Source organism: Pseudopodoces humilis, chromosome 11 (assembly GCF_049639895.1).
Source record: "Pseudopodoces humilis isolate 2021_Gansu_Grassland_sample_001 chromosome 11, ASM4963989v1, whole genome shotgun sequence".
Taxonomy (NCBI): Eukaryota; Metazoa; Chordata; class Aves; order Passeriformes; family Paridae; genus Pseudopodoces; species Pseudopodoces humilis.
The window spans coordinates 16,630,676-16,653,121 of NC_142210.1; the positions used below are offsets into that span (position 1 = coordinate 16,630,676).

General features: G+C 57.4%; 3 protein-coding genes across 8 annotated transcripts; 2 read left to right on the plus strand and 1 right to left on the minus strand.

Moving 5' to 3' along the window:
• Positions 1-237: 237 nt before the first annotated feature.
• Positions 238-11,002, plus strand: ABCF3 (ATP binding cassette subfamily F member 3). The gene is made up of 21 exons (XM_005525030.3): positions 238-387; positions 560-707; positions 781-860; positions 1,182-1,237; positions 2,949-3,046; positions 3,162-3,284; positions 3,548-3,814; positions 4,019-4,099; positions 4,648-4,707; positions 5,040-5,096; positions 5,297-5,319; positions 5,908-5,963; positions 6,088-6,288; positions 6,444-6,520; positions 6,762-6,806; positions 7,135-7,267; positions 7,847-7,935; positions 8,130-8,221; positions 8,754-8,886; positions 9,235-9,322; positions 10,101-11,002. The coding sequence occupies exons 1-21, from the start codon at positions 315-317 to the stop codon at positions 10,257-10,259; spliced, it is 2,139 nt and encodes a 712-aa protein (XP_005525087.1). The 5' UTR covers positions 238-314; the 3' UTR covers positions 10,260-11,002.
• A 2,275-nt stretch (positions 11,003-13,277) lies between these two features.
• LOC102102689 (PHD finger protein 13-like) lies at positions 13,278-17,386 on the plus strand. Of its 2 annotated transcripts, XM_005525183.3 has the most exons (5): positions 13,278-13,442; positions 14,974-15,066; positions 15,368-15,977; positions 16,288-16,326; positions 16,442-17,386. In XM_005525183.3, exons 1-5 carry the CDS (start codon positions 13,341-13,343, stop codon positions 16,666-16,668), a joined length of 1,071 nt encoding a protein of 356 aa, XP_005525240.3. In that variant the 5' UTR covers positions 13,278-13,340; the 3' UTR covers positions 16,669-17,386. The 2 variants fall into 2 exon arrangements, with proteins under 2 accessions (XP_005525240.3, XP_087917211.1); XM_088061085.1 differs by lacking the exon at positions 13,278-13,442 and having other exon boundaries at positions 14,833-15,066.
• Positions 17,387-17,560: 174 nt separating this feature from the next.
• Positions 17,561-20,963, minus strand: LOC106628279 (uncharacterized). Of its 5 annotated transcripts, none has more exons than XM_088061346.1 (3): positions 20,015-20,037; positions 19,875-19,971; positions 17,561-19,417 (listed from the first exon to the last, which is right to left on the minus strand). In XM_088061346.1, exon 3 carries the CDS (start codon positions 19,397-19,399, stop codon positions 18,275-18,277), a length of 1,125 nt encoding a protein of 374 aa, XP_087917472.1. In that variant the 5' UTR covers positions 19,400-19,417; positions 19,875-19,971; positions 20,015-20,037; the 3' UTR covers positions 17,561-18,274. The 5 variants fall into 5 exon arrangements, with proteins under 5 accessions (XP_087917472.1, XP_087917474.1, XP_087917475.1 ...); XM_088061348.1 differs by having other exon boundaries at positions 17,561-19,401; positions 20,015-20,030; XM_088061349.1 differs by lacking the exons at positions 19,875-19,971; positions 20,015-20,037 and adding an exon at positions 20,516-20,963 and having other exon boundaries at positions 17,561-19,401.
• Between the last annotated feature and the right edge of the window lie 1,483 nt (positions 20,964-22,446).

Here is a 22,446-nt window from a genome sequence, read left to right on the forward strand (position 1 = left end):
AAAGCAGAAATTCTGTTTTCAAAAGAAAGAGAGAAAAAATTCCAAGCCTTCCCAAAGCCTCTTTCCCTGGGCGACAGGACAAGCAGGGACTGACCGGGTTTGGGGCCCGTCCCGATCGCTCCCGGTGCCGCTGTCCCAGCACGTGGCGCTAGGTTCTCCACTCCTGGCGCCGTAGTGCGCAGCCGCAGTCGGGCCTGGACTACATCTCCCGGCGGCCCTCGCGCCATGGCGGCCGCCCGCCTCCTTCCCGGCAGCGCTCGCCGTCCTTTCCGGCTTCGAGCGGCGGCGACTCCGCGGGGCGGGCTCGCCCCGCCATGGCGTCCTGCGCCGACATCCTCCGCTCCGAGTTCCCCGACTTGGACGGCGAGCTCTTCGCTTACGTGACGGGTGAGCGGCTCCCGCCTGCCCGCTGTGGCTCGGCCTCCCGCGGCGCCGCATGTCGCGACACCTCCCCGCTGTGGCGACAGGCGGCTGGGGAGGGGTGGGGTAGGGGGACCGGGAGGGTGCCACCTGTCGCGACAGCGGCGGGGTGTGCAGCGCCGGCGCCGTGTGCCCGCAGGGATCCTGCACGGCAGCGGGGCGGACTTCGAGTCGGTGGACGAGCTGGAGGAGGCGGTGGGCGAACTGCTGCGGGAGGTGTCGCAGGACAGCAAGGACGACGGCGCCATCAGGGAGATCTGCCAGCGCCTCTTCAACACCCTGCAGCTGTAAGGTCACCCGGCGTCCCCCCGCACCCCCTCACCCCACTCATGCACCTTACCCTTCTCCGCCTCTCCGTAGGGACGAGGGCCAAGCCCAGCGCTGCAGCCAGGTGCTGCTGGATGCCCCCATCCAGCTTTCCCAGATAACTGATGGATATGGTAAGTGATGCCCTCGGCTCACGTCCTACCGTCGGGGTGCTGGAGCTCAGAGGGGCTCGAGGCGCCGGGTATGCTCACCTGACCTTGGGGAGAGGAGCCTCAGGCTCTTCCTCATAGGCACACATCTGATTCTCATTCTGCTGCTGAGCCATGGGCAGCAGTGCTCACGGGGTAAGTTGGGGTGAAGGTCGAGGTGGTCCCCTCGTCCTGTCAGGACAGGGATCAGTCGTGTCTGGGCTTGGGTGGTCATTAAGGCAGGACTTTGCAGAGCCTCCCTGCTACACGTGCTCACCAACCCAAGCCCCACCATCTCCCTTGCAGGCGACACCGGTGCGGGTCTGCTGCCGGGGCTGTTGCTGAAGAGAGGCCAGACCTCGGTAAGTGAGGGCTGTGCCCTTCCTTGTGCGAGCAGCTGACACGTGGGGCTGCAGTGCCCTGCCCTGCACTGCTTCAGTCCAGGTTGCCCTTGGAGAGCAGCTGAGGCAGGCAGCATCCTGGCTAGGAGTAGAGCTTCAGGGGGTACTGCTCCTCCTTGTGAGGCTCTCTGTCATTTGGGAAACTCTTGACCTTGGTCTGGTGAAGAGGCTCCTTCTCTGCTAACATGAGTTAGCAACTTATTAATCTGACAAGATTTATTTTGCTTTAATTTCTTAGTGAGCTCTGACTTTTGTGAGGACCTTTGGCTCCTACAGCAAGGCCTTTGATTGAGAAAATAGGATGTCCCTGGATGACATCTTGAATATTCAGTGAGGGGTAAAGCCCTGAATAATGGCAGGAGGGGGCTGTTACAGGTGGGAAGTTAGCGGAGAACTGCTGCAGGGACGTTGTAAGCCCAGCTCTAGAGCCAGGAGTAGATTGTTGTGGTTTGGGAAATAAGATCAAGAGCAGAGGAGTTTGGAAGTAGTTCCAGTCCATGACCTGAGGAAATCAGGACATCTGTATTGATGGAATGTGTAGCTGCTCAGGAACAACCTGGCTTGCTGACTGAGTTGAATGTGCCAAAGTCTGAACATGGGTGAGGTGCAGCTGTACATCCACAAAGCAAGGACAGCAGTATCTGTACAGTGTGTGCAGTGTCTTTGCCAGGCTGGTCTCTCACAGAGCTCCCTTTCCTTGGATTACATGTTGAGGATGAGAACCCTTCACTTAGAGGCTGAGACCTAACGTTATCCCACATGTCTGAACAGGAGTCTTAAGCAAAAACTGGCAGCTCTGGCTGGTTTTGGCTCCAGAGTTGTTGAGGCTGGATCACTTTCCAGCTCTCGTGTCTGCAACTCAAAAGAAGGATCTTCAGAAAAATTGGAGACAATTCGGAGAAGGCCTTGGGAAGCCTGTCAAGCTTTGGAGGACGTCTTACTAGGAGATTGAGAAAGCTGGGTATAGTTTACAGAGTGACTTTGTCTGTAGGTGTGGGGTCACAGCACTAGCAAAAAGACACTTTTCAGTCTGGTATGCAGGTCTGTAACATGCTCCAGTGCCTGCTGAGTTGCCTAGAAATATCTAGGAGTGTTCTTGGTCAGCCACAGATATTTGATTCTATGCAGGAATAAGCTGGAGTGGCCTGAAAGCCTGGCCAAGACCAGAAGCCAGGTTAAAACACTTGGCACCTTCTTGCCTTCAGGGTTAATTAAATGTTTTTTGTCTCTGATCCATTGCTCAAGAAGAGTTTGTTCCAAACTGGCTAACATTTAACGAGTTGGGAAGGGAAACACCTCATGGTGCACTTCAAGGGTAGGTGCAGGGTATACCAGAAGAGGTGGGATGGCAGGTTGCTGCAGTTAAAGTGACTTGGCTGATCCAGGTCCCTGGAACTACAGAAACCAACTGTACGATAGGGTCAGCCAAAACCTCTGCATTGCTGGGCCAAAACATGTGTATGAGCTGTTGATTTAGGACTTCATTCCTGAGGTAGCTTTCTGGCCTGATTAGCCTCCTCAAAATATGTTTGAATCTGTCCCAGTTTCCTTGTCCTTCCTCCCTCCCTTTCTTCCAGGCTTGAGAGGTTGATTGATCTTTTCTCTGGAGCTGGACTTATGGGGGTTTTGCTGAAGATGCTCTCTCTTCTTCAAACTCTGTTCTGTGTCCCAGATGGTGAATGCCAAGAAACTGGAGAAGGCGGAAGCCAGGCTGAAAGCCAAGCAGGACAAGAGGCTGGAGCGGGATTCCCTGAAGTCATCTGGCCCAGTGTGAGTATGCAGGGCACTTTGAACATTCCCATCCTGCTCTGCTGAGCATGGCTGGGATCTGGCTGTACCAGAGCTTTCCTGTTGAGCCCCCTCTCTGTGTTCTGCCTGTCCGCAGAGTCCTTGAGGAGGCGTCTGCCAGCCAAGCTTCCAGCAAGAAGGAGACTCGCATGGAGTCATCAGGCAAGAACAAGTCGTATGATGTGCGCATCGAGAACTTCGATGTGTCCTTCGGTGAGCGGTGAGTGCACTGGGGATGTGGGACAGACCCTGGCTGGGATTTTGGACCATGGGGGATTGAGACTGGATTAGAGAGCAGTTGAGAAATTACAGAGGGTGTGATGAAGATCAGGAAGCAAGGTAGGCAGTGACCCTACTGGCTTTGGGCAGGAGAAGCCTGTGATTTTTACTTGATTGCAGCACAGCCTGAAATACACCAGGGGCAGGTGGCTGTCCTCTTCACGGGACAGTCTGACCAGGGACCTGCCTGTTCCCTTGTTTCAGTGTCCTGCTGATGGGAGCAGACCTGAATCTGGCTTTTGGGCGGCGCTACGGGCTGGTGGGCAGGAACGGGCTGGGGAAGACCACGCTGCTGAAGATGATTGCTGGCCAGAGTCTGCGCATCCCCTCACATATCAGCATCCTGCACGTGGAGCAGGAGGTGGCAGGGGATGAGACACCAGCGCTGCAGAGTGTGCTGGAGTGTGACACCACTCGTGAGAGCCTGCTGCGGGAGGAGAGGGACCTGACAGCCAAGATCAGTGCTGGCAGGTGAGGTAGTCGCCTGGATTTCCAGCCCTGCTGTGGCCTCTTTACCACGAGATCTCATTCTGAGGTCTCTCCCTTCCAAAGAAAGGCTCTGGCAGGGGTGGGCTGTATTTTGCCCACCTTGGTCCTACCTGGGGAGATCAGTCTCCCCCAGCACTCAAACCCTAATTTAGTGAGTCCCACACACTCCTCCTTTTTCTGCCCTAGGGGAGAAGGGACAGAAGGTGCCAGACTATCGGAGATCTATGCTAAGCTGGAGGAGATTGAGGCAGACAAGGCCCCAGCAAGGTGAGAAAGCCCTGTGAGCGCCACTGTGTATTGGCATGGCCAGACCTGAGCAGTGCTTTGGGGTATGCTGCAGCCCTGGGATCCAGCATGTGGGGATGGGATTTTCCCTGCTATACTTCTTGTCTCTTCTCTGTCACAGCTCTGCTGGTTTAGGAATAGTTGAGCTTTCTGCTGAAGCTGGAGGAACTTACTTTGCCCCAAATGACTTGTATTTTGCTGCTGCTGCTGCTGCTGCTGCTCTCCAACCTCCCTAGGTTCCTGGTGCTGGGGAGCATTTTTGGGATGGTAGTGGTGATGTAACTCTCTTCCTGGCCAAAGAAATGAAAATTCCTTGCAAATCTCCTGGGACTTCATGTGGATGCTTTGCCCTGCTGGGCTGCATTTACTAGCCAAGTTCTTCACTTGGGTATGCAGGGAAGTTTTCCTGCAGCAGAATGGCTTTAAAGTATATAGCAGAATTCCCTTGGTGGTTGTGGGTCTGAGACCTCGGACTGTGCTCTGCCGTTGGATGCTGTAGCTGGATTCCAATTCTCTCCCCTTTTCCCCAGGGCATCTGTCATTCTTGCTGGGCTGGGCTTTAATGCAAAGATGCAACAACAGACAACCAAGTAAGTTTCCAAACTTTGGGCAGTGAGGCAGTGATGGGGCTGGGGAGATGTTCCAGTTGAGCCCCCAGGCACTGCTGTGGCTGTAAGAAAGAGCAAGGATCTATTCTTGCCTGTCCAATGCGGTGTCCTACCCTGGGGGTGCCTGTGGTGTCCTGCCACATTCCTGCTGGACCGCAGATCTTGTGCTATGCCTGAAATCTCTGCAGGGACAAGTGGCCTCTGGGTGACAGCAGAACCAAAAGAGCTGCGGGGGAGCAGGAATCCTTCATGCAGGCAAACACAGAATAGTTCTGTGTTGAACAGTAACCCCTCTCTGCATCTTCTCTTCTCAGAGAGTTTTCTGGAGGCTGGAGAATGAGACTGGCCTTAGCCAGAGCCCTGTTTGCCAGGTTGGTGTCCAGGCCTTCATTATGGGGTTAAGCCTCCTTGTTGTCCATGCTGTGAGGTGCAGGGGTGCTGCTTGGGGGTCCTGTCAACCCAGGCTCTTGGGGTGGGGTGTTGGAGGCACTGCAGCTGTGTGTATGATGAGACACTCTTCACTGACCCTGTGCTCCTTCTGCTTCTGATACCCATGTCTTGTTTTCCCCAGGCCAGATCTCCTTCTGCTGGATGGTAAGTTGATACTGTGAGTCCCCCTCTGACACTGCTGTGCCCTTCCTGGGGTTGGGAACATGCCATGGCCTTTATCTGCCTGCTCAAAATAGCCCTGTGTGACAGACTGGCCTGGCAGCACAGTTGGCAGCAATGGCAGGGGGAAATCTGCCTGGGCAGCAGCTCTCACTGTGCTCAGCAGAGCCTTGCCCTGTGCTGCAACCAGGTGGTCTGCATGTCATCCTGCCCCAAGTTTTGTTCCTTTCCCCTTGCCAGTCCCTGGAATGCACCCTGGCTGCCAGTCTGTGCTGGGGGAAGTCCCTTCACTGCAGAGCATGCCCAGGTTGTGTAGGGAATCTGGGTGAGATGCTGCTGTGAGGCACCAGAGTCTGGGTATTGATGTGGAGTGGGGGGAGCATCCCTGCCTGAGCCTCAGCCTCCATGTGCACACCTCATCACACCCTCAACATGAGTCCCCTGAGCTGGTGGAGGTTTCCATATAGGCTCTTTCCACCCCAGCGCAGATCACAAGGCTTTCCTAAGGGAAAAAAAATATAATCCAGCCAGCCCTATCCCTCCTGACCTCAGTGCCTTTTCCCCTTCCCTCAGAGCCAACGAACATGCTGGATGTGAGGGCAATTTTGTGGCTGGAGAGCTACCTACAGGTAGGGGGGTGGCAGAAGGCCTTGATACAAAGAAAGGGTGAGGGAGGGAGATGTCCTCACCTCCCTGAATGGTGGGACCAACCCCTGTGCTCTGGTGCTCAGGCCTGCCTCTTGTCTCCTCCAGACCTGGCAGTCGACCATCCTCGTGGTGTCCCACGACCGGAACTTCCTGAACGCAGTGGCCACGGACATCATCCACCTGCACTCGCAGCGGCTGGACATGTACCGTGGGGACTTTGAGAATTTCATGAAGATCAAGGAGGAGCGGCTGAAGAACCAGCAACGAGAGTATGAAGCCCAGCAGCAGTACCGTGAGCACATCCAGGTACTGGGAAAAGCCAGTGGAGCTGGGGCATTCTTCTCCCAGCCTTGTCCCTTTCTCTCTGCCTTAGTGGTTGTATTAGTGTAGGTTTGGCAGTGGAGCAGGGTTGCTGGTGTTGAAGGGGACTTGGGGCTCGCTGATGATTTTCTCTCCCGCAGGTTTTCATTGACCGCTTCCGCTACAACGCCAACCGGGCGTCCCAAGTCCAGAGCAAGCTCAAGCTGTTGGAGAAGCTGTGAGTGCCTATCCTGATCCTCTCTGGAGGTGGGAAGGGTCAGTGCTCATGGGAAGAGGTGGAGGTTCCCAGGGTACCTGGCAGATACACTTGTGGTTTGGGCTTTTTGGGTGCCTGTCTCTGGTCCAGAGGCTTTGGTTTGGGTAAAGTGTCACAGAGCTAAAGACTCTACCTGGGCTTCTGGTGTGGGAGTAGACCCACAGTGCAGAACACCTTGGTTATATGTCTCCTCTTCTTGCAGGCCAGTGCTGAAACCTGTGGACAAGGAATCTGAGGTGACCATCAGGTAAGTGTCCCCTGAGCCATTGTTTGGAGGGCACCTGGCTCCATTTCTGACATGAGCTGCTCCAAGGTCCTGTCCAGCTGGGACAACCACCCCTTTGTGTAGGCCAGTTGTACTCTGACAGGGGCACCAGAGAGGTCCCCTCGCTTAGGCTGGGTTCCTTCCTGGGGTGAAGGCTGCAGGTCTTTGTTGCCTTCTCGTGACCATCCTTCCCTGAGGCCCTGCAGGGTAGGGAGCCCTCCTTGTCACCTGGGGGGTTACAGAGCTTGTTCCGGGTGGCTGGGAGTCTCTGAAGTTCATGGCCATCTCTCACCTCTTCCTGCCTTCTCAGGTTCCCCGATGGCTTTGAGAAGTTCTCCCCCCCAATCCTGCAGCTGGATGAAGTAGACTTCTATTATGAGCCAAGTCACTACATCTTTCATTCCCTCTCTGTCTCTGCCGACCTGGAGTCCCGCATCTGTGTGGTATGTGGGATTGCAGAATAATGGAGGCTGCGAGGGACCTTGGGAGGACCCTGCTGAAAGCAGGGATAGCTTTGATTATAGGACAGGTTGCTCAGGTCCTTGTCCACTTGAATTCTGGATGTTTCCAGGGAGGACTATTTCTTCCATTCTTCTGGGTCTCATCACAGCATTTGATCATCCTCGTTTTGAGGAGCACTGGAATATTTTTCCTAGTACCATTTAGAATTTCAATGGATACCTCTGAGAAGAGACTGCATCCATGTACAACTCCTGTTAGATGACAGCAGCATGTAGTGGGGGCCATGCGACATTGAATGGGGCAGCAGACACTGTGCTTGCAGATGAGTCTGGGGCCGAGTAATCCTTAGGCTTGAGGGTTGGGGAGGGAACATCTGCCACTGCTGCCAGTGCTGCTTGTCAATGATAGGAATGCAGCTTCCTGGTAGCTGAAGTCACCAGTTATGCTCTGTCCTGCTCCCCCTCATCATCTGCAAGAACTGAAATTCCCTGATCACTGCCCCCCTCTCCGAAGTGCCTTCATGGATTTCACATTCTCCAATGCTGCTGCTACTTCTCTAGGTTGGGGAAAACGGAGCTGGCAAGTCAACCATGCTAAAGATCTTAATGGGGGAGCTGGCACCAGTCAGGGGGATCAGACATGCTCACAGGTACCTGGTTGGAAGGGCTGGGGGACGGGGAGGAATGGTGCAGCTGGGGTGCTCCTGGGCTGGGCTTTGGAGCAGTGGCTGCTTGAGCAACAGTTCAGCACACCCACACATGTGCCCCCTTATGGCACTGCAGCTATGAATGCTGTGGTTGTAGAGTCTGGTACCAGCTCCCAATCCCTCTTCTCATTCTGCAGAAACCTAAAGATCGGTTATTTCAGCCAGCACCATGTGGATCAACTAGACTTAAATATCAGTGCTGTAGAGTTATTGGCAAAAAAGTTCCCAGGTGAGTTTTTGTTGATCCCCAAGGTTTCCTTTCCTGTGCATGGAAAAGCATTGATTTGTCCATGGTCCTGAGCAGAAGGCTCTGTCCCATCAGTGCTTAAGGGTCATTGCCAACACTGGAATAACTCCTCTTGTACCAGCCAAGTTCAGATCATCAGCCATGAGAAGCAAGGGTAGCTGGTAGTCTGCAGATCTCAGGCTGGTGCCAAGTTTTGGGGGCAGATGAGCTGCTTTCCTGCTCATAGGATGAGCAGTGGATCCCCCTTTCCCAGCTGCCAAAACCTCTGGTTCCCTTTTCCATTACTTGACACGGTGACAGGGACTTGGGAGTAGCATTACTTGGTGTCACTCACCAGCCCTGCAGCCCCTGTCCTGACTGTGTCAGTCAGGGTTTCTCTGCAAATCCCCTGCATGGGAGGGAATTGCCTGGAAGTGCTGCTGAACTGCTCTTTGCTGGTGTGGCAGAGGCTGCCCAGCTGTGACCCTGTGTCACACCAGGTGTGCCATAGCTGTGTTGTGACATGATCCTGCAGGGAAGACGGAGGAGGAGTACCGGCATCAGCTGGGGAGCTACGGCATCTCCGGAGAGCTGGCCGTGCGTCCTGTGGCCAGCCTGTCTGGGGGTCAGAAGAGTCGTGTGGCCTTTGCCCAGATGACTATGCCCTGGTAATATTCTCTCAAATGCTGTTAATTTTTGCATGGTTCCATCCTTGGAGCTTGCTTCACCGGGAGGAAGGCAGGCATCCAGGGACTTCCTGCTACTCCACAGAAGCCTTGTCCTCAGGGGTTTTTGTGGGGAGGGAGGTGTCACCCTGGGGAGACTGTGTGGAAAGGGGCAGGTGGTTTTCTCCCACTGCTTTGCGGGATAAGAGGTGTCCCTGGGACTGGGCAGCACCAGTCCTGGGGCCAGGCACATGCCAGTGGCTGTGGCTCTAAGCATCTAAAGCAGCAGTCAGGATGCAGACCCAGCCTGAGCCTGTTTCAGTGCATCCTCAGAGCTGTCTTCTCTTCCAGTCCAAACTTCTACATCCTGGATGAGCCAACAAATCACCTGGACATGGAGACCATTGAGGCACTGGCAAAGGCATTGAATAAGTTCCGGGTAAGGTTCTCCCAGCAACATCTCGTTTTTCTAGCACCTCCTGCAGCCTCCAGCTCAAGTTACTTGGTGGATGGTGAAGTACCAGCAGTAACTTCAAGTCTAGGACAGAATTTGGGAAATGAGTCATATTTCTGCCTTAGCTATCTATCCTGGTGGTTTCTTCACTTGATGGCTTTGGCTAGGAGTGGCTGAGAGAGGCAGTAGCAGCCCAGAGAGCACCTTGTCCCATCCTCACCTACACTTTGACTTTTCACATGCTGTGTGCAGCTCCCAGCCCTGCCTTGGGACCGCTCAGATCTTCCTTAGGCACGTTTTATTCCTGATCTCCAAAGGCTCAGCCTTCAGATTCCACTGTGATCAACCTGGATCTCACTGGTTGTTGCTTAGGTTGAGGCTGTTTCCCTGTGACAGAAAAGCTTAGCTGAGGCTGCTCAGGGCCTTGCCCAGACACCTTTTCACTGTTACTGACTTTGTGTGGATTCTCCATCCTTGAAGTTGCTGGAGACTTGGAGAGCCAGTAACAAATCTTGCACTTGCCTTCTGAGAGTGGAGATTAAAATGTTACTACTGCACATGGCTCCTCCATAGGTGATCTGTCTGTCCCCCTAAAGAGAGTAAAGGCTGGGATGAGCTCCCTGCCAGTAAAATACTGTTCAGTTTTACCTGGAGTAGATGGAAACCTGAAGTGCTGGGCACAGGCTGGACAGAGGCACAAGATCTCCATGCACCTGAGTTGTGCTGCACTAAGTTCCCAGTTTTCCCCCTTGTTTATTGACAGGGTGGTATAATCCTGGTGTCCCATGATGAACGCTTCATCCGCCTAGTGTGCCAGGAGCTGTGGGTGTGTGAGAACGGCACCGTGACACGTATCGAGGGTGGCTTTGACCAGTACAGAGACATCCTGAAGGAGCAGTTCCGGAAGGAGGGCTTCCTATAAGGGAGGTGGGAGCCAGACTGTGCCGGGGGCTGGAGGGCAAAGCTCAGCCGCCTCGGCATCCATCCCAACTGTGCCTGGCAGAGCGCTGAGGACGCTGCTGCCCACATGGACCGTCAGCCATGCCATCAAACTGCCACCTGAACTGCTCTCCCCTCCTGGGGCCGGGTGGAAGGACAGCGTGGGAGCAGGAGCCTGGTGTGCATGGCCAGGGGCACGCCAGGGGCTCTGTCAGTGGCCGGGGCTGTGCCTGGCACTGGGCACACTGGGAAGGCTGTGCCTGGAGCTGCTGCTGTGCCGAGAGGAGGGAAGGCAGAGCATCCTGACCCTCGGTTTAACTCTGTGCTCTGCAGAGCAGAAGAGCTGTTGTCCATGTTTCTTCGCTTCACCCTCTGCCTTTTTATTTCTTTGTTTTTTTGTTTAACTGCCTGAGCACTAGTCCTGCTCCATCACATGCAACTGTCCTCCCTGCTGCCTTGGAGGGAAATGAGGCGTTTGCTGCTAAAAGTGACCCCCGCCTCTTCCCCAGCCCCCTGTTGCTGAGGCTTGCTTACGTCTGTAGTGCCAAGGGAGCTAGAGCCCGGTTCTCCTGGGCCAGCTCCCTGCTCCTTTCCCTGTGCTGCTGCCTCGCTGCCTGCCTTGCCTTTGAATCGGCCCAGGAGTGGGCTGCCCTGGGGTGGGCTGCTCAGTATCCCTCCCTGCCACCCACACAGAGGTTGTGGTGTAAATAAACCCAGGACACAGTGGGTGCAATGCTCTCCTTTCCTTGGGGGGCTGTGGAGCTTGACTTTGGAGGGGAGGGGGGGATTGTCCTGCTGTTGCCCCAAGCACAAGGCTGATAAGGGGGAGATGCTTTCTAGAAGTTTCTCTTTGAATTAAATGGCAGCTCTGTGGAGCAGGTGAGGCTGGGACCTCCTGGATGGAGCGTGCCAGTGTCCCACTGGGTAGTGGGAGGCCAGAGGCCACCCCTGGGGGCATGGAGCTGCTGTGAGGCTGAGGTTGGATGTCAGTTCTGGAGGGTTCTGGGTCTGGTTGTGGTTTGGAGGGGAAATGGGCTGAGGGTGGGCAGGAGGAAGGGGGCAGAGCTTTAAATTATATTGAGCAGGGAATGGGGATGTATTTCTGGGTGTTAGAGAGGAGCCAGGAAACACCAACACCTTAGGAAGCAACAGGGTAATACCCATAAATCATCTCAAAGGAATTATTAGACAGGGCTCCTCCCAAGCGGCAAAGAGGTCCCCAGCTGAAGTATCTCCACACCAAAGCGTGCAGCATGGGTAACAAGCAAGAGGAGCTGGAAACCCTGCTGTAATTACAAAACTAGGACATAATTGCTGTCAAAGAAACAGATGCATCACACAGCTGGAAAACTGCAATGGAGGGCTACAAGATTTCAGAAGAGGGTGGGAAGGAGGGGCAGGGGTGTTGGACTCTGCTAAGGAAGTGATAGATAGTGAAGAGCTGCCCCTGAGTAACAGCCATGCAGAGGTTGAGAGCCTGTGGGTAAAAATCAAGGACAGGACCAGCAAAAGACAGCCTGTGTTTGGCATCTGATGCAGGCTGCCTAGTCAGGGGGGGTCTGCTGATAAAGCTCCTTTGCTTCAGATATGTTGGCAAACTTAGTGTATCTTTGAGTCTTGCATCCAAGTTGTTTATGAAGATTTGAAGAGCATTGCCCATAAAATGGAGCTCTGCAGAACCCTGCTAGTGACCAGTCATCAGTGTGATGGAACCCCATTCACTGTAACCCTACCTGTAAGCCACCCACCGCATGACATATTTTTCCATCTGTGTGCTGGACATTCTGTCCAGAAGAATCCTGGGAGAGACAGTATTGAAAGCTTTACTGAACTCAAATTTTGTATCAAGGCTTCCCTAGATCAACTACTTGAGTCACCTTGTCCTTAAAGGAAATTAAGTTTCTCAAGCAGAACTCTCCCCTCATGAACTTGTGTTGGCTGTGACTGATGCCTGCATTGTCCTTCAGCTATTTTTCCATAACTCTCAGAATAATCTTCTCCATAATTTTACCAGGCACTGAAATGTGACTGACAGGCCTATCATGCTCAGGATCATCCCTATTGCCCTTTCAGAAAACTGGGAAAATGCTTGCCAGTTTCCAGTCAAGTGGGATCTCTCCAGATTCCGATGGCAGTTCAAAAGTAATAGAGAGGTGTCATGATGACATCCACCAGCTCTTTTGAGTACTCTTGGATGAATTCCATAAGGCCCCATACACCATCCCCATAAAGGGATTCGGCTGGAACAGTGGATCCTGCACAAGTTTGAGATTGACTGGGAGTTTATCATTCTCACAGCCACAGTCCTCCAGCTCAGGGACCCCTAGAGCCTATGACTGGTGTTGAAAGCTGAAGTGAAGAAGGCACTGAACATCTTTGCCTTGTCTGTGTATCTGCTTGTGGGGTGTTCATCCTCGTCCAGTAACGAAAAAAACATGAATTCTGGGGTGGCTTTTGCTGTTGACATATTTAAAAAAGAGGGAGTGACATTTTCACGGGCGGATAGGGATGAGAAAAGGGGGCGAGGGCTTTAAAGTGAAAGAGGGGACGCTTAGATTGGATATTAGGATGAAATGCTTCCCCGGGCGTGTGGAGAGGCAGCGGCACAGGTTGGCCGGAGCAGCTGAGGATGCCCCAGCCCTGGAGTTATTCCAGGCCAGGTCGGATGGAGCACCCCGGTGGGGTGGGTGCCGCCCCGCCCCCGGCGCGCGGGGACCGTTCGAACGCGGTGTTCCCCCCGAGCCCCAACATTCCATGGGCCGCGACCCCGCGCGGGCGGTGGGCGGTGCCTCGGCGTTGCCGTTGGCGGCGGCGGCGGGTCCGGGCGAGTCCAGCCCGGCTGCACTCCCGTGCTCGGTACCGGGAGGGAAGGACACTCACCGGCACCCCCCCGCACCGGGACGGTCGGCGAGAGGCCCCGCCCCCGCCTTCCCCGCCACCAGGTGGTCCCGCCCCTGCGGCCGGGGCGGCGCTCGAGCCTCGCTCCCACCGGCGGCGGGCACCGCACCGCACCGGGGCTGCTACCGGCACCGGGACTGCTACCGGCACCGCCACCCGCACCGGCATGAGCGCCGGCGGGCAGCCGGCGGAGCCCTGCCCCCGCGGCGGGCCGTGCTCGGCGGGGAGCAGCCCCGTGCCCAGCCCCGCGTCCCCGGCGCCCGAGGAGGTGAGCGGGGCAGTGGGGAGCGGATCCTGGTGGGGGGTGGCAGTGTGCTGGGCATCGGGGCTGCGGGGCCGCCGCGGGGTGCGGGGGTGCCCTCGGGAGGGGGGGGTGGGCTCGTGTGGCTGTGTGAGCGCAGGGGGGTGGTCCCCCCGTGTGTGTGCGGGGGGAGGAAGTCCCTTCTGTGTATGTGTGTGCTGGGGGGGTCCCCTGTGTCTGTGTGTCCGGGCGGGTCCTCTCTCTGTGGCTGTGTGTGTGTACGGGGGGGTTCACTGTGTGTGTGTGTGTGTGTGTGTGTGTAGGGAGGGGGTGCCCTCCGTGTGGCTCTGTGTGTGTACAGGGGGGGGTCCTTCGGCGTGGCTGTACGGGGGGGTCTCCTCAGTGTGGCCATGTGTGTGCGGGGGGGGTTGTGGGTCCCTCCGTGTGTGTGTGTGTGTGTGTGTGTGTGTGTGTGCTGGGGGGGTCGTGTGTCGCGCAGGGCCTCGTGGGGGAGCGCTCCGTGCGGGGGGGTGGTTGTGCTGGAGGGGGAAGCTTGGCTGGGGGGGCTCGGTGTGTGTGTGTTAGTGTCTGTATGCGCGGAGGGGGGGGCGGCTCCGTGTGTGCCCGCGGGGGCTGTGCGTGGGAGACGAGCCCTCGGGGGGCGGCTATGGGCACGGGCGAGGGATGCTGCCCCGGGGGGGACGGTGGCGGCACTCGGGATCCCCATGGGGGGGCCCGGGGTGGTCGGGTTGGCTGGGGGGTGCGGGGGTGCCGGGGTGCGCGTGTGTGCGAAGGGGAGCGGGGGTGCTGCGCGCCGGTTCGGGGGGAGCTGGGGGTCCCGTGCCGGCGCGGTTGCCGCGGGCGCGGGGGTGTCGGTTTGGGGGGCGGGGTCCCCCCCGGCCGGTCGGCCGGGGCAGGACCGGCCGCGCGGCGCCATCTTGGGAGCCATCAGGTGCCCGGCGCGGGGCCGGGCGGCTCGGGGGGCCGCCCCCGACACCCCCTCCCAGCCCCGGCCGCCGCCGCGGGGGGAGCGCTGCTGCCCGGCCTCGGCTCCCCCTCGATCGGCCGCGGGGTGCGGGGCTGCCCCGGGGGGCGCCGGTGCCGCCGGCGGCGCCCGGCCCTCCCCCCGCTCCCCCCCGCGGGACCGAGCCCCGAGCGCGCCGGGCGCTGCCCCGGGACCGTCCCCCATCCCGGAGTCCCCGCCCGTGGGCGGACATCCCGGCACCGGGCCCCCGAGCCCCTGATTCAGGCTCCGCCAGCGGCTGCCGGGCTCTGGGTGTCCCGGCATGTCGTCACGGTGTCGTCGCGTGTGTCCGGCCCTCCCTCCCCCCCCACCCCCCCCCCGCCACCACCCCGCCCGGCATCTGGGTTTAAAGGGAAGGGCTGCGTTTCCCTCGGCAGATGATGAAGCGCTACGGGAAGGATGGATGTTTGGGTGACCTCGATACTCTGTGCTTGTAAAACGGCCGGTGGTCCAGGGCTGCCGCCAGAGCCAGCTGTGATATCGGCTTGGTTGGGATATCCGAGGAGTTTAATCCACTCGCGGTGTTTCTTGCAGCCACTTCAGAAACGGCGGAGAACTGTGGAGGATTTCAACCAGTTCTGCACCTTCGTTCTGGCCTATGCAGGCTACATCCCGTACCCTGAAGAGGTAAGCGGGCTTGCAGTGTTCCTCTACAAAGACACTGGTTCTCCTGGTCTCCCTACCATGTGCAGACACAGCTTCTAATCTTAAAGAATCATGGATTGGTTTGGGTTGTGAGGGACCTTAGAGATCATCTATTTTCAACTCCTCTACCATGGGCAGGGGTGCCACCCACTAGATCAGGTTACTCAGGGCCCATCCAGTCTGGCCTTGAACTTTGGGTAGACTCTGCTGGAGAGTCATTCTCTCCTTACCCCAAATATCTGTGCTCTGCGTCTAATCCCTCATTTTCCTGTCCTGTCACTAGTATGTGCCCTGGACCCACGGAGGCAGCATGAGCCCCCAGAACAGCACGGGGAGCACTCAGGACAGCGATAGCTCGACCTCATCTCACTCCTCTGATGGCCACATCCCAATGGACAGTAGGAAGAGCAGGAATGCTGTGGCCAGGGGGGCTGTGGGCAGTGGCCTGCTAATGAACAGCCCTGCCTTTTCCACTGCCTTCTACAACGTCCGGCCCCAGCAAATCAAACGGAAGAAACCACCAGCAAAGAAACGCATTTTGGAGCAGGAGGTGAAGAAGAGGGTGCCGCTGAGTGCTTGGAAAGACTTTGGGGCAGAGCAGGATGGGGTGAAGCAGCTGGCTGCACTGGCAGGACAGCTGTCTCCTGTGAAAGAGGAACTATTGGAGCCTTCCCTCAACCCGCCTGGGGACCCCCAGCCCAGCTCCCTCCTGGAGGAACCGACGACGGAGAAGAACTTGATGTACGGAGCACAGGGAACTGAGAAGCCAACAGATGATCCTCAGCTTAAGGAGCATGACGCCTTCTCTGGAGAGAGGAAAAGCCCTAGTCCCTGTCATACCTTGGACCAAAGCACAGGGGAAGATACAAGCAGAGAGACCTCCCAGCTCAATGGTAAGTGTCTGGGGGACTGCAGAGGGCCCTGTTGTGCTGCAACCAGTGCCAAACATTGTCCCTCCCTCAGCTGGAGCCACCCTTGCTGGCCACAGGGAGGGCCTGATAGCCCAAGCTTCTCCCAGCAAGAGGAATACTTTTGGGACCTGGGGGGGTGAAGAGCAGAGGGCAGGGAGCTGACCTGCCCTTTGGTAGCTGTGTTCTGCAGAGCAAGTAGTTCAGACCTGAAACAGGTCTGAAGTGGGGTGTAGGGCTGCCTTACTCATCTGGGTTTTTTCTCTCTTTTTTTCCCCCCCTTTTGCGACTTTAGCAGTCGAATTCACAGAAGTTCCCAACACCAAAGCAGAAGGTGAGTGGGGGGCTGTCCCATTTAACACCAGTAGAACTGGCTGGTCTGGCCCCAACCAGACCTGCAGCTGGTATGGTGGTGTCTGACCAGTGTCTCCCTCTTTGTCCCTGAGCAGACGACGATGCCTGGGATCTGATCACCTGCTTCTGCATGAAGCCCTTTGCAGGGAGGCCCATGATCGAATGTAATGAATGCGCTACCTGGATCCACCTCTCTTGTGCCAAGATCCGCAAATCCAACGTGCCTGACATTTTCATCTGCCAGCGGTGCCGGGATGCCAAGCAGGAGATTCGCCGCTCCAACCGAGCTCGGACAGTGCCCCGCAAACGCCTCGTTGACTGATGCTCCTGCAGAGCAGGAAAGCTGGGGGTCCCTTTTTAACCTGAAGACTTAAGACAATCAATGCACTGGCAGGGAGGGGCTGGGACACAGGGCCGGACTGTCCCCCTCACGCCTCTGGCCCCTGAAAGCTGCCCTGCGTGTCCTCCCTGAGGATCATATTGGCCATAGAGCTCAGTTATCCCAGAAGTGTGTGGGGGATAGGAGGATGGTCCAGATGCTCATCCCTGTGGGTGGTGTGTTAGTGTTTGTGATCTCCTGGGGCCCCACATGCACTAACTGTTGGATCCCACCTCCTCCTCACAGCCCCTCCAAAGAGCCCTGCCCATGTGCCTTCTGCACTTTCCCTGGGGGATGCAGGCCCCGCTCCTGTCCTGGTGACACTCAGCTCAACCCCCACCTGCCAGTCCCCATGACTATAATTCTTAACTGGGTACTTTCCTACTTGCACATCTGGTTACTGTGGGACCACAGCAGGGGGCAAGGTGTGGGACAGCCCCCTGTCACACAGCAGCCCCCAGGCTCGTCCCTGTGCCTCTCTCCTCCTGTGGAAAGCCTGGGCCCCAAAAGTGCTTTATGTTTTTATAGTTACTTTGTATTATAGTTAATTTGTATTATAGTTACTTTGTATTATAGTTAATTTGTATTATAGAAAATTCTGGTCCTTGCCCTGTGGAGTGTGACTGGAGTCTTATGTATATAATAAATACTTTTGCCATAACAGCGGTGGCTTTGGCATAGGTCAGTGACCTTGGTTCTCATGTCCCTCGGGAACCCATGTGGTCCCCTGCTTCCCTTCTGCTGTGGCTGGGAGGAGACCTGGTGTAGTGACACCTCTCAGCCCTGCTATTCCCCCAGATAAATCCCAAGCTGCAAAAACAACAGGAAACGAGCAGACCAGTGCATCTATATTTAATTTGGCAATGACCACCTCCCCACACTGCTGCAGTTTACAGGGATGCTCCATGGGTGGGCTTCTGGAAGTGCATGGCCTGGGGGACAACCTCTTTAGTGGGAATCACGTTCCAGAGCCTGCAGGCATCTCACAGGGAGTGTCACGGGTTATTCCGCAGAAGCAGCAGGTCCAATGGCTCAGGGAGGAAGGGTGTCCATGTGCCCTTGCTCTGATGCTTTAGGCACATCACTGGCTCAAAAGAAGAGTTTTGCTCTTGTGCTCTGACAAACCTTCCTTGTCTCTGTCTCCACTCTGGAGTGCAGCTAGAAATTAGTCCCGACAGCAATTGAGGTGCCAAAGGCTCCAGTTTTCTCCACAAAATAAGCCTCTAATTCCAACACAGAGATATCATTGGCTTCATCTGCAGATCCAGAGGTGTGCCTGCTTCCATTAGGCATGCTGTTGGGACAGGTGAGGGATGCAGTGACAGGACAAGAAGGCTCTGGGGGCTGTGTGCTGACCTGGTTAGGGCAGCAAGAAGGCACTATCTGTGGGGACCCTTACCAAGCAGGGTCCTGCTGGTACAACTTTTCAGTTCCAAGGCTCTGAACGGTTCAGGAACAGCAACTAACCTGGGGGTAACTTCTATGCTAGGGGACAAAACTGGAGTTATGCAGCCAAACAAGTACCCAGTTGAGCTAGGCCAGCAATGGTCTACTCCTCCTTGGCCAAGACAGAGCTGCTTGCCTTCTGCTCCAGTTGGGGAATCACTGCCTCCGTGTAAAACTTCTCCAGCTTGGGCACTGTCTTCCCCCAGAAGTCCCCATCAAACTCCACAGGGACCACAGCCGTCTCCTTGTTGGTGTGCACCACGAAGTCGGCCTTCTGGAAGCCAGTGGTTCCCAGCTGGCACTGAACCTGGGTAAAGTAGGGATGATTCTTCTTCAAGGCGTAGGAATCCCCATCCACCTCCAGGCAGAAGTCCTTGTCCTTGCAGGCCTCACGCACTGTCTTGTTCCTGTGCTTGTAGGGACACTTCACCTCCAGCAGCCCCAGGTCCTTCCCTGTGGCTGCATCCTTGATGATCCCATCCGGGCTGGCAGCAAGCCACTTCTTCTCCGGGTGAATGAAAAGGCCACAGTCCTCCACTTGCACTGGCTTTCCCCCCTTCTGTGATTTCTGCTTGTAGGCCTCCACGGCCACCTTCTCATTGCGGATCCCCCAGGACATAGCTGGGGTCTGCACCCTGGAGCCAGAGCTCACCACCTCTTTTAGGTAGGACTTAGGCACCTCGTCTGTCTTGTTGTTGGCAAACTTGCTGTTGGCAATTTTGGGGGCCATGGAGGCAGTGATGCGGTTCTCCCGCCACTCATACCACTTGGGGTTGTTCTGCTGGCCCCGGGTCTCCTTCTCCACCCTCGGGATGTCCTGGCTCTTTACAGGCAGCAGGAACTGGTCGCAGGCCTTGTTCAGGTCAGCCCCAGGCTGCTTCTTCTGCGGGCACGGGTCAGTTCTGGTAGGACCAGTGGCTCCCTTGGCATCAGGCACCTTCTGCGTTGTAGAACTCCTGGTGGGTGCTCTGCTCTTTTCCCCAGCATCTCCTCTGGCTCCACGGGATGCTGAGGATCTTGGCTGAGCAGAGTCTGCCTTTGTCCCCCGCCCCTGTGTGGGGGTGCTGGCCTTGGCAGCCGAAGTGCTCCGGGACTGGCTCCCTGCAGCTGGGGCCTTGGCCCGGGCGGCTGAAGTCGAAGGCGGGGGCGCAGCGGGGGCAGTTCTGGAGGCGGTTGTGGCCGGTCGGGGGGATGATGTGCCAGCAGACTCCTTCCTGGGTCTCCCCATTGCTACAAGTCAGAGGATCTTACAATGCAGACATGGAATAAAGTTTAACGCAAATCTTCACAACACTTATTTCCCTTTCCTTGGCCCTCCCTGCGCCTGCTTCAGGGCGCACCGTCCCTGCCAGAACTGCTACTCCCACACCTTCCCTCGGCTCACGTGTCTCGGTGGATTGGCACCTGGCCCAGCTCGGGTGCTTGTTCTCACCCCCCTTCCCCGCAGCCCAGCCCCGAGGGTAGGGCGGGGGCACAGTGGCTCCCCGGAGCCACCTCCGCCGGGACGCGGCAGCGCTGCCCGCAGGAGCCACTTTTGCCCGGGGACCAGGCGCCCTCCCCGCGGGCCCATCCGCTCGGCCAGCGGGGACACCGGACAGGCGAGGGGGGCGGGAACCCCCACACCCCCCCGGGGGTCCCAAGCGCGCTCCGGAACCGCGGTGCGAAGCTGTCCCGGCCGCCCCTCCCGCTGCCGCCGCTCTCACCGCTCCGCCGCTGCCGCCGCTCCGGACTCGCTGCCCGCCTCCACCACAGCCCGCCTCCACCACGGCCCGCCTGCACCGCCTGCACCGCCTGCACCGCCTGCACCGCCTGCACCACGGCCCGCCTGCACCGCCTGCACCACGGCCCGCCTGCACCGCCTGCACCGCCTGCACCACGGCCCGCCTGCACCGCCTGCCCCGCCTGCACCACGGCCCGCCTGCACCGCCTGCACCGCCCGCCTGCACCACGTGCCGCAGGGGCGGCGGCCCGAGGGGAGCGGGAGGGCGGGGTGGGGGTGCGGGGCTGGGCGCAGCCGCCGGCCAAGCTCCCGGTCCCCGCTAGAGGGAAGCAGCCGCTCGGCCATTCGCGCCTCGGGATGTGCCCGGGCATGCCCGCTCCGCTGCGGCCCGACATCCCTCCGCCTTCCCGCGCATCGCGCCGCCCCCGCGACCCCCGAACATTTTACGGCGAGCTGGGGACAAACCCCGCAGGGCAGGGGTCCCAGCCCGGCCCTCACGTAGCCCCTGCCCGCACGTGGGCAAAGGGCTGAGCCTCTTGAGCTCCACTGTGAAGGGACAGGCTGACCTGACGGGACCCCGCCGAGCCCCGACGGCCCATGCCGGTGTGAACCTCCATGTCTCACCTCGAGCAGACGTTCGGGAGAAGGGCAGGAAGCTGGAGCGGCGATACCCAGCCTGAGCACCCGCTGTGCGGCTGTGCTGCCGTGTGCGGAGGGTCCCGGCGCAGGATGGCACAGCACAACGCGCGATGGCCACAGCACAATGAGGGGTGGCACAGCACAATGAGGGGTGGCCACAGCCCCGCAGACACAGCCCCACCCCTGAGCCTCGCAGGGGGCTCGCCCGCCGTGCAGGAAGAGGAGGCGGGCGTCACCGGCACGGGAGTTTCGGGTTCCTCAGATCCGGGCAGTTTCGTTTTCTCCTGAGAGCCTGGTGCCAGCGAGCGAGCCCCGGCGGGGAGACTGCTGCGAGATCCCCTCGGGCCCGCCCCACGGCTGGGAGCCCCTGTTATCTTCGCCTGCCGAAAACAAATCCAGCAGCCACCAGTGTGTGGCCTGGGTCTGTCAGAGCCAGCCCCACAGGGCCTTCCAGCCCCTTCATCTACCTCTGCCAGCATCCTGGGAAGATTTCAGTTAGGCAGGCTGGAGTGCTGGCAGCATTCCCAGCCCCTCTCCCCAAGGATCCCAGATGTCTCCACCAGCCATCTCTATCTCTGCTGATGTGTTGTTTCATTTCCTCCCTCCAAGCCCCTGTAATTCCCTATAAGTGGGCAGACCAGTATTACACAGGTTAAGCCAAAGTGTGCCTGATTTTGACCAGAAACACCACTAGCACCTTCCTCCTCCATGGCTGTCCATCCTCAGGATGTGCTTCAGTTCTTGTTTATTAAGGAGCAGCTAAGCAGAACCCCCTGCCCCTCTCCCTGCAGGCAAGCTCTCTGCCTGTGCAATCTTCAGCGAGGTTTGAGGAGCTGCAGCTGCACTGAGCACAGTTGCTGCCAGCCTGGGTTTTGGGTTATTTCCCAAAATTACTAAATTCACAGGGCTTGTCGGCTACTCAGGACCTGAGAACATCTGTAAAATCTCTGTGGTCTGTGCCCCCTCCAGCAAGCCCTGTCAATGGGTGATGATTCAGCTCAAGGAAGAGGTGATTTGGGGATAAATACCCAGATTCTGATTGCTCCCTTGGGTGGTGCTGCAGCTGCTAGTGAGGTGTTACTGGGGTGTGAAAATGGAGCCATTGGGCTGAGCTGGGCCTCTGTTTGCAGAGTTTAGCACGTCTTAGCTCTGCTGAAGAGCAATGCCAGCTCTCCAGGTCTATTTGTGTCTGCGATGAACTGCTGGCGGGAAGCTGTGACAGTGCAGAGCAGGGACACAAACACTCGATGCCTGATGCTGCTGGGAGCAGACTGGGATGGAGCCTTTGTGTGTCTCCTGCTGAAGGTTGCCAGCATGCCGGGGGAGGCTCAGCTGTGTCCCCAGCGCTGCACATGCCGCTGTTATTCACCTGCCAGGGCCGACGTCTGACGCTGTGGGCTGGCCAAGCTCCATCACCCCGGTTGGTGGCACTGAACCAGTGCTCACATTTGGATGCTTTTCTTCGCCTCAGCTTGGCCTAGAAATGATATCTCAGAGAAAAATCAAAGCTTGTGGGTTTTTTTCTGGGGCTGGAGTGGCTCTGGCGCTTGCTGTGATGATGGGAGCAGGAGTCCCATGCAGGTCGCAGGCTGTGTGGATGTGTTGTGTGTGTGGGGCCTCCAGCAGCTCCCAGAGCTGGCGGCTGTCACGGGGGGATAACACATGGATTAGCATCCTTCTCCTGCGGTCATAAAGGAGAGGGAAGGGGAGCAGCTGCACACTTCAGCTCTCCTCTCTGCACCAGGAGGGGAAGTGATATGCCATGGGGCACCTCACATGCGGGAGGGAATGGCTCAGAGTGCTCTAGCAAGGGCCCTAGTGTGAGAAACGAACTTGTAAAAATTCGTAAAAATCTAAATAAATGTATATAACAATAATGATATAAAATATAAAGTACAGTATGACACACAAGCCCT